Raw genomic sequence first — 14,682 nt, 5'->3', positions numbered from 1 at the left:
ATCATTCTGTCAGGACAGATGAAACAAATGGGCAGATACAGAGTAGGCCCTGCACAGTGTGACCCATCAGTTGCCAAAAACAGAATACTCAGGCCAATAGGGAAAGTGACATCTATAGGGACAAGGCCATGTCAAGGAGGCCCTGAAATGGCTTGCCGGGCGTCCCAGGGTTTTTGTTTGTTTGCTTTATTTTGTTTTACTTTTTTGAGACAGGAGTCTCTCTGTGCAGCCCTGGCTGTCTTGAAACTCACCATGTCCCAGGCTGGCCTCAAACTCACAGCTGCCCGCCTCTGTCTCCTAAGTGCTGGAATTAAAGGCATGCACCACCATACATGGCTATTTAGTAAGGGTTTCTATGGCTATGATTAAACACTATAACCAAAAATAACTTGGAAGAAAAGGGTTTATTTTGCTTACACTTCCACAGCATGGTCCATTACTGAGGAAATTCAGGGCAGAAATTCAAACAGGGCAGGAACCTGGAGGCAGGAGGCAATGAAGAGGCCATGGAAGAGTGCTGACTTGCCCCCCCATGGAATGCTCAAGTCTATGTACCCCAGGACTACCTGCCCAGGGGTGATGACCCTCCCTGTGGGATTAGCCTGGCATTTGAATTATTAATCAAGATTGTACCCCATAGGCCAGTCTTACTGAGGCATTTTCTCAATTGAGTTTCCTCTCCTCAGACAACTCTGGCTTGTGTCAAGTGACATAAACTGTCAGCACACTTGGTGGCCAGGTTGGAGACAATGTCGGTGGTCTTAGGCAGTTGTAGAACTGTGAAAACTTGATGGTGTAGTCATTTGTCACCTACAAAAATGGTAGTTTCATAAAGTTCGTCCAGTAAAGAAAAGAATTGAGACTCTTTTAATTTAAGAGTTAAAATGAGCAGAAGTTAGCCACTGGCTGGACAAAGGAGGGTGAGGAACAGACACCACATTCTCCCTGAACTATTAATCTGGGCTTCAACACCAACTTACACTTGAAATTTAAAACAGAGGCCCCTCTTTTTGCAACATGTGACCCAATAGTGTGCAGATACTTATAAATCAAACGCATTTCCCCTGAAAAGTACATTTGGAAAGTATTATACGTCATCACTCCAAACCCACACTTACTGCCTCTGCACTGAGTAAGACTGGCAATGGATGCTTTCCTGAGGGTAGAGCATGAGCGGCTACAAAGACATCTCAGATCTTCTGCAGCTTTGTGTCAAAATCCTTAAATTACTTTAAAATGCAAAATGTTGGTTGAGCATCTCCAGGACCATGGGTAGGGCCTGTGAACCACACAGGTGAGACTGCCCTGCCACTTGCAGAAGGTCTGCCTTTACTTTGGAGCCACGGTGCATGGGCCTGGAATGCAGGCTGAGTGCAGCAGCTCTTATGCATAGCTGTTACCTCTTCTATATGTTGATCTTCACATCAGGTTTACATCCAACAGGCATGCACACTCACTTGTGAAATAAAACACTTCAAGCTGATGCCTGCGATCCCTGTCCTTGGGAAGTGGAGGTAGGAGGATCAGTTTATTCAGAGTCATTCTCAGCCAGCCTGGGCTACACATGACTGTTTCTCAAAACAAACAAACAGAGATCTGAAACACTTGGGAGGCTAAGGCAAGAGGGTCACTATGGGTTCGAGGACAGCTGTGACTGCTTAGCAAGACCCTGTCTCAAAACAAACAAACAAACAAACAAACAAACAAACAAGGGATGTGACAAATCTTTTTAAATGCAGCCCTAAGCATCCTAAATATAAACACGAGGCTGGAGAGATGGCTCAGTGGATAAGAGCACTGTGGGTCACTTCCAGAGGACCCTGGGCTTGATTCCCAGCATGCGTAAGGTATCTCAAAACCATCTATAACTCCAGTTCCAGGGAATCCAACACCCTCTCTGGTCAAATAAAACCTCAAAATGTAAGCATATGTCAAATATTGGCTGCATAGAAATCTATTTCCTTTCATCTTATTTTTCTTTTCTCCTCCCTCCTCTGATTCCCCGCCCCCTCCTCCACCCTCCTGTTTCTCCTGTGAATGACTGAGTGGATGTGGACCTTGGTCCTCCTAGGTTGTAGATATTCTATGGAGTGATCCCATGGCTCAGGAGGGCTGCAAGGCCAATACTATCCGAGGAGGAGGCTGTTACTTTGGGCCTGATGTGACAGAAAAGTTGCTGGAGAAATATAAGCTGCAATTCCTGATTCGTTCACACGAATGCAAACCTGAAGGCTATGAGTTCTGCCACAACCGCAAGGTGGGCTGAGCCTCTGTTGGCATCCATGTTTGTGACACAGAAGTGGTCCAAAGACTCCTCCCAGGAGATGACAGCTAACTGTGCCTAGGATTTGTCACCTACTTGCCCAAGGCAGCTAGGTCCTGTGAGTGTGTGTGTGTGTGCACTCGCGAGTATATACACACACACGTACATGAGGGTGGGGGTGTGTATGAGCATGTGTGTGTATGTGTACATGCATGGGGCGTGCATTGTGTGTGTTCATGCTTGCATATATATGTGGAGACAGGAAGTCAATATGGGGTATCTTTTTCAGTTGTTCTCCATCATCTTTGTTGAGGCAGGCCTCTCACTGAGTCTGGAACTCACCAATTCATCTAGACTGTCTGGCCAGTGAGCCCCTGGGGTCTGACTCTCTCTACCTCCCCAGCACTGAGATTACACCAGCTTTTTATGTGGGTGCTGGGGAACTGCCCTCAAATCCTCATGCCCTGTGCAGCAAGCAGTCTATCAACAGAGCCATCTTCTCAGGCTTGACAATCTTTTACCTTTGACTTTTATGACTTTTTTGTTTTGTTTTGTTTTTGAACTGGGGCTCACATGGTCTCTCTTCATAGCCCTGGCTATCCTGGAAGTCACTATGTAGACCAGGCGGGCTTTGAACTCCCAAGATTTGCCTGTGTCTGTTTCCTGAGTCTTGGGATTAAAAGTGTCACCACATCAAGCTTTTACACTTTTAAATTTGATTGTAGCTATTGCTTCCCAAAAGTCGGAAAGAAAGGGACAGGTAAGACTCTTTTTAGTTGATGAACATCGGAGGCCAGTGTTTCCCCAGATACATCTTTACCTCTAAGTCACATGATTTTTGGTCAGTTGCCTCAAACATCCCCATGAGGCACTATCTAGGCAGATGTTCAGGATCTTGTGTATTTGGGATCTCTAAATGCAATAATATAGGACTCTGTGTTCCTAGAATTCTCTTTCTATGCAAGAATAGTGGATTCACAGCTAATTAATAGAAGACACATTTGACTACATGGCTATCATATTTCCTTATTAGAAGGCTCCAAGAACCTGTCCTTTCCTATGTTCACTGTATATCTTTTTTTTTTACTTTAATAAAACTATTGCATTTTATTTTGAGTTGAAAGTATTTTAAATACAAATAAAATTGTTATTAAGACTAACAAGTTAGGATTTCTTTGGAACTACTTTTAAGCTTTTCATTTTTTAATTTATTTTTTACATCCCAACCCCAGTTCCCCCTTCCTCCTTTCATCATGCTCTCCTTCCCCCCCCCCACCTCCCATCTGCTCCTCAAAGAGGGTAAGGCCTCCCCTAGGATGTCAACTAAGTCTGTCCCATCACCTCGTTGAGGCAGGACCAAGAGCGCCCCCCCATGTCTAGGCTGAGCAAGGTATCTCTCCATAGAGAATGGGCTCCACAAAGTCAATTTATGCATCAGAGTTAGTTCTTGGTTCCACTGCCAGTGGCTTCATATATTGCCCAAGCCACACTATTGCCACCTGTATTCAGGGGGCCTAGTTTGGTCCTATGCAGGTTCCCTAGTTGTCAGTGTGGAGTCAGTGATCTCTCACTAGCTCGGGTCAGCTGATTCTGTGGGTTTCCCCATCATGGTCTTGACTCCTTTGTTCATATTATTGCTCCTCCCTCACTTTGACTGTACTCCAGGAGGTTGGCCCATTGGTTAGTTGTGGATTTCTACGTCTGCTTCCATCTGTTTCTGGAAGAGGGATCTAGCTTCACTGGGGTTGTAAATCGTAGGCTGGTTATACTTTGCTTTATGTCTGGTATCCATTTATGAGTGAGTACATACTATATTTGTCTTTTTGGATCTGGGTTACCTCACTCAGGATGTTTTTGTTTTTTAAAGTTCTGTCCATTTGCCTGCAAATTTAAAGATGTCATTGTTCTTATCCCCGAGTAGTACTCCATTGTGTAAAAATGTACTACATTTTCCTTATTCATTTTTTGGTTGAGGTGCATCTAGGTTGATTCCAGGTTCTGGCAATTATGAATAATGCTGCTATGAACAGAGTTGAGCAAATGTCCTTGTGGTGTGAGTGTGTTATCCTTTGTGTATATGCCCAAAAGTGGTACTGCAGGGCCTTGGGGTACATTGATTCCTAATTTTCTGAGAAATTGCCATACTGATTTCCACAACAGCTGTACAAGTTTGTACTCCCACCAGCAAAGGAGGAGTGTTCCCCTTTCTCCACACCCACCTCCAGCATAAACTGTCATTAGTGTTTTTGATTTTAGCCATTCTGATAGGAGTAAGATGATATCTCAGAGTTGTTTTGATTTGCATTTCCCTGATGACTAAGGATGTTGAGCAATTCCTTAAGTGTCTTTTGGCCATTTGAGATTCTTCTGTTGAGAATTCTCTGTTTAGATCTGTATCCCATTTTTTAATTACTATTCTAGCAGCATTGAGGACAAAGAGAGGGGTGTAGAAGGAGAAGGGAATAGGGAAAGAAAAGGGAGGGAGGGGAAGCAAGAAAGAAGGGAGGTTGGGCTGTAGATGAGTATGAGAAGCAGCCCCAATGTGGGGCTGGCCAATGGGATTGATGATGAAGATTCTTCAGTGTGCATAAATTCTGCATCTCTTCTGTTTTCATTCAGGTGTTAACCATCTTTTCTGCCTCCAACTACTATGAAGTTGGCAGTAATAGAGGTGCCTACGTCAAACTGGGACCAGCCCTGATTCCTCATATTGTGCAGTATCAAGCTAACAAGACAACACACAGGCTAACCATGAGGCAAAGGCAAGATTTCCAATGAGTTGTTATCAGAAAAAATTTTTCTGAGAGGTGGTGGCACACACCTTTAATCCCAGCACTCTGGGGGCAGAGGCAGGTGGATCTCTGTGAGTCTGAGGCCAGCCTGGTCTACAGAGTGAGTTTCAGGACAAACAGGGCTGTTACACAGAAAAACCGGTCTCAAAAACCAAAACAGAAAAAAGGTAGGAACAAAGAGAGAGAGAGAAGGAGAGAGAGAACGAATTTTAGTGCTTAGAAACATTAGATGCCATTATATTGTTCAAATTATATAGAACAATTTGGAATTTAGCTGCATTCATATTAAAATCTAGAATAGACATTACACCAGAGTCCTCTTGGTCTCCTTGTTGTTTATTTGGTTGCTCAATTTCTTTTTTTTTTTTTTTTTTTTGAGACAGGTCTCACTCTGTAGCTTTGAACACTATGTAGACCAGCATGGCCTTGAACTCATAGAACTGCACCTGCCTCTGCCCCCTAAGCACTGGCATTAAAGGTTTATGCCCAACACTGGTTTCTTTTCTCCCTCTCTTTCTTTTTTCCTTTCTTTTTTCCTTTCTTTCTTTCTTCCTTCCTTCCTTTCTTTTTATTTTTTCTTTCTTTCTTTTTCTTTCTTTCTCTGTTCTTTTTTTGAGGCAGGGTTTCATGTAGTCCAGGCTGGCCTCAACCTCACATATAAACAAGGATGACCTTCATTTTCTGTTCCTTCTGTCTCTACCTCCCAAGAGCTGAGAATACAGGCAGGTGCTATCATGCCTGCCTAATTCTGTTTTCTGTTATTATAATGAAATATGGTTGCAGTGTATTTACAAAGAAAATGAGCTTATTTAGCTTATAGCTTTGGAGATTGGATGAGTAAGATTGGGCAGCCCCTTGGTCTGTCTTTTGGTGAGGATCAAAGTGCAGATGGCATCTCATCAGGGGTAAGGACTCAGGGAAAGATCACAGCTTGAGATGGGAGGCAGACAAGGGAGCAGTCTTAGGTTTCACTTATTTTAATAGCTCTCTCACAGGACTCAGTCCCGAGAGAACTGCCTTAATCTTGTGAGTGTGTGTGTGTGTGTGTGTGTGTGTGTGTGTGTGTGTGTGTGTAGTGATGACCTATGAACGTTGTTGTCAGCCCCCCTCCTCCAAAAGTCCCATCACCACACTATGGTCCAGGTCGCCAACACATGGACCTGTGGAGAACAAGTCCCCAGTAAACTGGAACATCCTGCTTCCCCCCACCCTCTGTATCTTTATCCTCCCATCTCTGATGCAGGTGTCTCTGGATATGATCCAGGTATCAGGCCACTAAATCTTTCAATGTTATTCTATTTCCTGCTACCCTGGGAGGATTTGTGTTACTCCAAGTCCTTCACCCTGGGGGACTTGACAAATGGATTCCAGAGCAAAGGTTTGTTAACTGTGAGCCTTTCTGGGAAGGAGCTGTGGATAGAGTTTGTCTGGTATCTATTGAGATGCTTTGGAGTTCTAACCTTAGTTGAGTATTTAATGTTGAGAGTTATAAAGAACTTACATATATCATCTCACCCTGAGTTTGTGACATGTACCTATTTCATTTTATCAATTTCTTGTTGATAGATGAATTCACTAAGACACAGAACTTAGCTTAGCTAGCCTGAAGTGAGGTGGGTATTCTGCACCCCAGTGGTCTGACTGCAGTGTTGCTGGGTTTAATGACTATTCATTCTTGCCTCCCATGGAGAGGAGGGCTTGCAGGTAAATGAGGGCTTGCAGAGAGGTCCAGTTTTAGTCTACTGAACAGTCTTCTTTAATTATTCAGTCAAACTAAATTAAAAATCCTAATAGACAAAGTTAGTGGAAATGAAGTGGGTAGAGACTTAAAATATTAAGATTTCATGTTGATTTTGAGTCCAGTTCAGAAAGAAATGTAACATAAAATGTAAACTTCCCATGGAGAATCAACTCCCCCATAAATCCAAATCATTCTTGGAGCTTTATTTAAAAAAGAAAAAGAAAAAGAAAAAGAAAAAGAAACAAAATGGAACCCAGCCAGCTGAGCTTCACACAGGGCTACTCAGCTGCTCCAGGGGAATGGACCTAGCACTGGAAGGCTACGATTTTCTAGGACTTAGCTGTTGAAACTACAAAAGGAGTCACCGTGGAGGATGCTACCATGAGTCTGCGTTAATAAGAGGTTCAAATAGAATTCCACTCATGGTGGAGGTAGAATAAATATTTGCCTAATGAGTGTAATAAACATTTGCCTAACTCCCCCCAGAAGCCACCTGGAGCACAGTGGCTACCTTAGAAATAAATAAGGGATTGTTCCAAAGCCTGAAGGCCATCAGCTCTCACTCAGAGGAACCCTATTCAGAGTTCATTTATATCTTAAATTCACATCTTACAGAATAGCATAGTCAGCCTGGGTTTCAGACAGCAGGGCCATGGCATCCTGTCGAAATGGTGCTACCTACTTCAGTGGGTTGTGTAGGACTGCTGAGAAAAATCTACGCAGAGCTGGCAAGATGGCTTGGTGGGTAAGGACATCAATCTACAACCAAGCCAGACAACCTGAGTTCCATACCTGGGATCCACGTGATAAAAGGAGAATCACCTCTTGAAACTTATTCTCTGATCAGCACAATTATGCTGTGGCACACACACACACACACACACACACACACACACACACACACACACACACACACACAGAGTTGATATAGAGCACCTCATCCATCCAGAAAGTGGTCCAGGCATTGCTAACCCAGGTTTCTGCATGTATCAATGACTACTGTTTGCAAGGACATCATTCAAATGACTTCACTAACCTGTTCTTTTTAGGGTCTATAGATCTGTTAGCTTCTGATATAACAACAAATTCTAGACAACACTTGTGTGCTTATACACCCATGCAATTTGGATCAAGTTTTAGATAGCTCACAAAGGGTTAATGGAACCCACTGCATAGGTTGCTAGTCAATTAGCTTAAATTGCAACAAACATTTCCTTCTTTAGAAAACCAACCTCCCCCAAAAAAGAAAGAAAAACAACCCCCTTTTGGTGGTTTTTTTTTTTTTTTTTTTTTTTTTTTTTTTTTCAAGAATGTCTCATGTAATCCAGCCTTGAACTTAGTATGTAGCCAAGACTAACTGTTCGGAAGCTCCACCCAGCCCCACTCCTCCCATTCCAGACCCCGCCCCTGAGAAAGACCTTCCCTGGAACTGCTCAAGACCATCCTACAAGTTGTTTAAGACCCCTGTGCTGTCCTTTCTGCCTTCCCGATAGTCACCCGCCAGGGCTCTGCTCGGCTTTGCTGTGTTTATTAAATTTGGATTTATTAATTCAGTTTGATTTGCATCTGCGAACAAACCCAGTGACTGGGTCCAATACTTAACCACTAAACTTGAACTGAACTACTGCCTCACAGTGCTAGGATTTTGGCATGTACCACTACATCCGGCCAATGAATATTTTTATCAAACATAACTAAAATACTTTTCAAAACAATTATCACTTGGCAGGGCGTTGGTGGCAAACGCCTTTAATCCCAGCACTCAGGAGGCAGAGGCAGGCGGATCTCTGTGAGTTCTGGTCTCCAGAGCGAGTGCCAGGATAGGCTCCAAAGCTATACAGAGAAACCCTGTCTCAAAAAACAAAAACAAAAAACAAAACAAAACAAAACAAAAAAACAGTTATCACTTAAAAGAAAGGTTAGCTGGTCGTTATGTATAGTTCTTCAATAAGATATTACAAATTAAGTACATTTGTTTTTAATCTCCCTTTTAACTCTCATCCCATTAATTCTAAATATTATCTATTTTGGGCCAAGTGCTATGTAGATAATTATTTGAACCAATTAATATGAGAAAATTGCGTTAGTGCCATAGATTGTAACTACAGCACTTGCCTAGCATGGGCAAAGCTTGATTCCAACACTCTTTTTCCCATCAAAAAATAATTTTAGAAAACATGAATTAGTGATTATTGTGTTTTTATGTAAATCTCATTTTCTGCTTCACATAATAATAAAGTATGAGAAAACATGACGATTTAGTGTGATAACAAATGGAATGTAAAATGTTTGTGCCAGGCTTTCTGCTAAATGCTCACCATGAATTTACTTATTTAATCCCCACTTTTGCCCTGTGAGGCCGATGGCCTTTTATACCAGCATTATGGATGGAACTAGTCAAGCATAGTTTGCTTAGAGTGCTTGACAGCAGAGGTGATCTTCTCCAGACTGGAGCCACCACCACCCTGGAGTAGGAAGGAACAGTGTCCCACAGACTGGTCCTGTTCACATACAACTGGGAAAAGTGGGGGACACCAGAGGGGAGAAATAGGAGCTGGCCTACTTCTCTCCAAAGCTGAGCTCTTGGGTGCTTGATGTACTCACAATGAGAGGAGGAGCATTCAAGAAACCAGGACTTAGATTCAGTTTCTCACAAACCCCTTTTCTCTGGGTTCCAGGATCAGCAAGGTGGAGGAGTCAGCCCTGAGAGCCCTGAGACAAAACTTATTTGCTCATTCCTCAGACCTGCTTGTGGAATTTAAGAAGCATGATGCCTCTGAGAGTGGTAAGAACAAAGGAAACACAGCTAGGCAGCCTTTGCAAGGTGAGAGCTAGCAGAGTTGCTGAGGGCATGAAACACGGATCTATAACAGCTTCCACCTTCTTCAGGTTCATGTCATCTTTGTGAGTGGAGGACCGAGAGACAGAGACAGAGACACACAGAGAGGGACAAAGAGAGACAGACACACAGAGAGAGGTTTGAGTCCCCCCTCCAGTAACCTCTTGTTGGGAGCCTATCAGCCCATGTTCTATTGCCAAATCTAAACATTTCTTCTATATTCAACTTGATGGAATTGCCAACCAAATTTTGATTAATTATAGCCCTGTCAGAAATGGAAGAAACACTTAATATGCCTATATTATAGGTTCTTAAGGGTTTCAGTGAAGAGTATATTTCGAGGGAAGTACTGGGAATTGAACTCAGGACCTTGTGCATGCTAGGTAAATGCTCTGTATTAGTTACTCCAGCACTTGCCTTTTAAAACCACAACACTTCCACATAAATACACAATAAACATATTTTTATATTATTTGCAATCTTCATGTACCCAAATTTAATAAAATATGTAATTAAGTTTTGATTATAGGTAGACAGAAAATTTTATGTCACATTTGACATATTTGCTTTGCTGCCTATCTGAAATTCAAATTGGCCATCTTGTATATCATCTGGCAAGCCTCATTTCCAGTCAGCTCTGCCATGACCTGCAGAAGTAGTGTTGGTGCCTAGTCTTCCTGCTACCCACCTATAGATCAAGTTGTCAGGATCAAAACATACGCACTATAGGAACTTCCTGCTGGACCAGAAACTGAGCTTGTGGTGGCAGCTCAACAGGCCAGGTCATTCCCGCAGGTGTGATCACCCTGAGTGACTGGGCGGTTGCTGTGGAGTCTGTGCTGCACCTGGGATTGCCATGGCGGATGCTACGGCCACAGCTGGTGAACAGTTCGGGGGATAATGTACTGGAGTACAAGTCTTGGTTGGAGAGTTTGGCCAAAGAACAACTGAGCCGAGAGGTAAGGGTGTGATGGTGGTGACAGAGAGCATATTGTAGTCTAAACAATTCTGAGACAGAATTTAGGGAGCCCCTAAATGCTGAAACAGCTATTTGGGCCTCCAAAGGTAGGGTGTGGAAAACAGAAGCAATTGTTTTTTTTTGCATTCCTGTGAGTCAGATTGTGTGTTCTGGGGTTTACATAGCTGCCTCAATTAATCCCATAAACATCCTAGAGATAGGGGTTATCCAAGCTATTAGACCTGAGAATGTATTACCCATAGAGCTTAAGACATTAGCCTGGGGTTATAGAATTTCTCAGCTGTGACTCAGGCATGGGCTGAGGGTGTACTCTGTGGGAAAGCATGTGCTTAGCCATCCCAAAAACCCTGTATCAACCTTCAGTACCAAAACAGAACAAAAGCAAACTCAAGTCTACTGACTTTAAGTCTCATTTTGTTTCCCAACACTGTCTGTGACACTTCCTCTATGTTAAAACACACGAAAATTAACAGTTACTGACAATGCCATTTAACTGAGACATTCTGTTATATGCTTTTGAAAAGACATCTTTGTTGCAACATAATTCACACATTGTGTAATTCACCCACTTGAAATAACACAATTCAATAATGTGTAGTATGCATTCATCCCTTGTTATCTGCCATGAGGATGTGCACAGGGCGGAGGAATTCTCAAATCCCTGATGTAAAACAGAACCACTGTGCACATCCTCCAGCAGACTTCAGTCTCTAGGTTACTTACAATACCTAATGTAATGCAAATGCGATGTAAAAATCTGTAGGACTGGACTGCAGAGGGAATAGTGATGGGGAAGTGTGTACATGCTCAGTATGGACACAGTTTTCATCCTTGGTTAAACCCAGGATGCTGAACCACTGGATATGAAGGGATGACTCTATTTGCAAATATGTGCAAACATCCACCACAGTCGATTTTATAGGAATTTTTACTATAAATGACATTCCTATTTCACTCTAGTGAAGTGGAATAATTAAGATAGCTTTGGTCTTTTTCAAGAATGTATATTTGTAGAGTTCACTGTGAGTTAACTATACATTAGGACAAAAAATGTGGGATTTTTATTTTATTTTATTTTATTTTAGGTTTTTTTGAGACAGGGTTTCTCCGAGGCTTTGAAGGCTGTCCTGGAACTAGCTCTAGGAGACCAGACTGGCCTCGAACTCAGAAATCCTCTGCCTCTGCCTCTTGAGTGCTGGGATTAAAGGCATGAGCTACCAACGCCCTGTTGGTGTTTTTTTACTTTTTATTTTTATTTTTTTAGTTACAATGCTGCTGACCAATATATAGGGTGTCTTATTAGCTAGTTCTGTCTTAAGTATCAACCCATAATAATATATATTTCTATAATGTCTTATCTTGCCGAGAACACCAGACTCATGGGTCCTCTACTCCTGGGGATCACATGGCAACTTCCTACTCCATTTCCCAGAATCCTTCTCATAGTCCCACCTATCTTGCTTGCTTATTGGCCAACAATATTTTATTCATTAACCAATAAGAGACCTATACACAGAAGGACTTCTCCCACCATCTCTTTTCTGTCTAAATAAAAAGGTTTTAACTTTAGTATAGTCAAATTATAAAACAGTCATCAAGTAAGAACTATACTTAAAATATTTAGTCCATAAACATTTAAGACTTAAAGAAAATTTTCTATCATCTATCCTATCTTTGTGAGTCTAGAGCCTTATATGTAACTTATCTTTTATCATAAATAAGGAAAACTATAACCATGATTACCTGTCTTCAACTCCATCAAGACCACAGAAGGATAATATTTACCCTCTAGAATTGAGACAACTGGCTGCCTAGACAGTCACCCAAGGTTCCTCTAATGATGGGGTGTGCCATCCATACAACAACTAAGTCTGAGTATCAAGTGAAAGCCTGGAGATTCAGATAAAAGCAGAGACGTCTGGCCCCTTGTGCTACGTGCCTCTTTCCATCTTTATTCCTCTGCTGTTTTCCAGGGACAGAGCATCCTTATATACACTTACAGCACAGTGGGAAAACGCCAGGTGTAAGAGCTTGTGGAAGAAGAGCTCCTGTTTTCCCAGGTGTAGTGGGGCTAGCTCAGGGCTGTAAGCCAGGCCTAGAACACAGGATGCACCTGTGGTTATTGGCTGACAAGCAACTCACAGAGACCCTGTGGGGGCTGTGACCCAACCTTGAGGCATCTATCTTCTGCCTACAGGCCATAATGTGTCTGGAAGACTTCTCTGTGAAGCAGGAAATTTTAACTGTGTGCCTGCATTTGAAGGTTGTCTATCATTTGTCTCTGAAGAATATCTGGCAGCATTCTCCATGAAGCAGGAACCCTCTAGGACTGTCCATTTTGTTTTGCAAGTTCAGGAGTCACTTTCCTGTGGGTCCTGCATGTCCAGTTTATCAAACAGCCCAGGCAAGAGCAGTTTCTTGCCCAAATCACTAATCTTGCCATAGAGAAAGCAAACTCCATATTAAGTTTCTTCAATGCCCATCCTCCTTTCTGAGGTAATTGGTGTGCTAGGAGCAGTTGTGTCTCACTGCATGAAAAAACCTAAACCATTTAAAATGCTACAGTCTGTAGGTCTTTGTAAAATTTGAAGAATGTCTACCTGTCTCACATACATCTCTGTATATCTAGAAAATCTAAGTAACCTAACTATAAGTTTTGACTATTACAGATGACTATATACAATCAGTATTTAATTATGCATTAAATTTCAAATTTCTGTATAAACACAATACCTAAACAAGAGGAGAAATATACATATAACAAAGCTGACCTTAAATTTGTATCAATAAATGAAAATGCATTCCAATACAAATTATTATTTTCTATTTCCTATTCTCCTTTTTTTCCTTTAAAAAGAGATTGGTTTGTGATCTTTAACCATTTATAACCAACCCTGTATAAATGAAAGCAAATATTTATATACAATATAGGTATTTTGGGCATCTTTCTCTCCAAACTACTTCCTACGTTTAGGGGGCGCTGTCTTGGGGGTCCTATTAAGACCCAGAAATCCTGGCTGTAGTGGTCTGGAAGGCTGCCTAGTCCCAGCTGTTTTGAATTTGGGTCACCTGGGACACTGCTTCAGGGGGTCTTGCTTCATCAAAACATATTAATCTGGAAGGAAGCCACAGCTTTTCCTTTTTTTAGAGGTGGTATTCGAGACAGGGTTTCTCTGTGGCTTTGGAGGCTGTCCTGGAACTAGCTCTTGTAGACCAGGCTGGTCTCAAACTCACAGAGATCTGCCTGCCTCTGCCTACCGAGCACTGGGATTAAAGGCATGCGCCACCCCACCCAACAAATCCACAGCCTTTCATTTACTCATGCATCCTCTCCTCCTGGGATCACATGGAGACTTCAGGTGCTTTATTTTTTTATTCTTACAGAGTATACAGTCGAGTCTTCTGGAAAAATTATATCGAAACCGATCCAACTTGGAGACAATTTTTAGGATCATAGACAGTGATCATTCAGGTAAAATGACTCATTGCCGTGGCCCTGCAGCTGTTGAACTGTCCCCGGCAGTGGGGTAAAAACAGATTGCCTTGGTGAGATGTATTTATTGCATCAGATGGTCTAGTGAGACTTATTTAGTATCTATTTGAGACAGAATCTTCCTGCATTCCGTAGCCTGGCTGTAAACTCCTGGGCTCAAGCCATCTCCTTGCCTCCCTGCTTTAGTAGTCCCAGATTACAGCCTGCACCACCACTGGCTTCATCGGGGATCTTGGAATCTTTGTTAAAAACAAAAATAAAACAATTGAGGGCCAGTGAGATGGCTTGGTGCGTAAAAGATGCACTTGCCACACAGCCTGACAATCCCCAGAACCCATGGTAGAAGGAGAGGAGAGAACTGACCCCTAAAAGTTGCACTCTGACCTCCACATGCAGGCTGAGACACATATGGACATGAGTATGCAGAAGCATGAGTATATGTGTGAACAGAGACACCACTACTAATAAGAACAATGAATAAAAGCTTAGTTGATGTGAGTGGAAGATAAACAGCAATACAGCCCTTGCCAGCATTGAGAGGTGGCCTGGATTCAACTTCCAGAACTGAGAAAAAA

At 42.3% G+C, this 14,682-nt stretch overlaps 1 protein-coding gene across 1 annotated transcript in view; it reads left to right on the top strand.

Annotated features, from left to right (window-relative positions):
* LOC100769947 (serine/threonine-protein phosphatase with EF-hands 2) overlaps positions 1–14,682 on the top strand; it is a 36,271-nt gene that overhangs the window by 20,235 nt on the left and 1,354 nt on the right. The window contains exons 12-16 of the mRNA XM_027388410.2: positions 2,072–2,257; positions 4,883–5,025; positions 9,475–9,581; positions 10,431–10,594; positions 13,999–14,086. Of these exons, the coding sequence (XP_027244211.2) occupies positions 2,072–2,257; positions 4,883–5,025; positions 9,475–9,581; positions 10,431–10,594; positions 13,999–14,086 (688 nt within the window). The remainder of the gene's footprint in view (positions 1–2,071; positions 2,258–4,882; positions 5,026–9,474; positions 9,582–10,430; positions 10,595–13,998; positions 14,087–14,682) is intronic.

The sequence above is a fragment of the Cricetulus griseus genome, assembly GCF_003668045.3.
Source record: "Cricetulus griseus strain 17A/GY chromosome 1 unlocalized genomic scaffold, alternate assembly CriGri-PICRH-1.0 chr1_1, whole genome shotgun sequence".
Taxonomy (NCBI): domain Eukaryota; kingdom Metazoa; phylum Chordata; class Mammalia; order Rodentia; family Cricetidae; genus Cricetulus; species Cricetulus griseus.
Note: the sequence above shows the minus strand (reverse complement) of the source record. Positions and strands in the feature narration are given on the sequence as shown.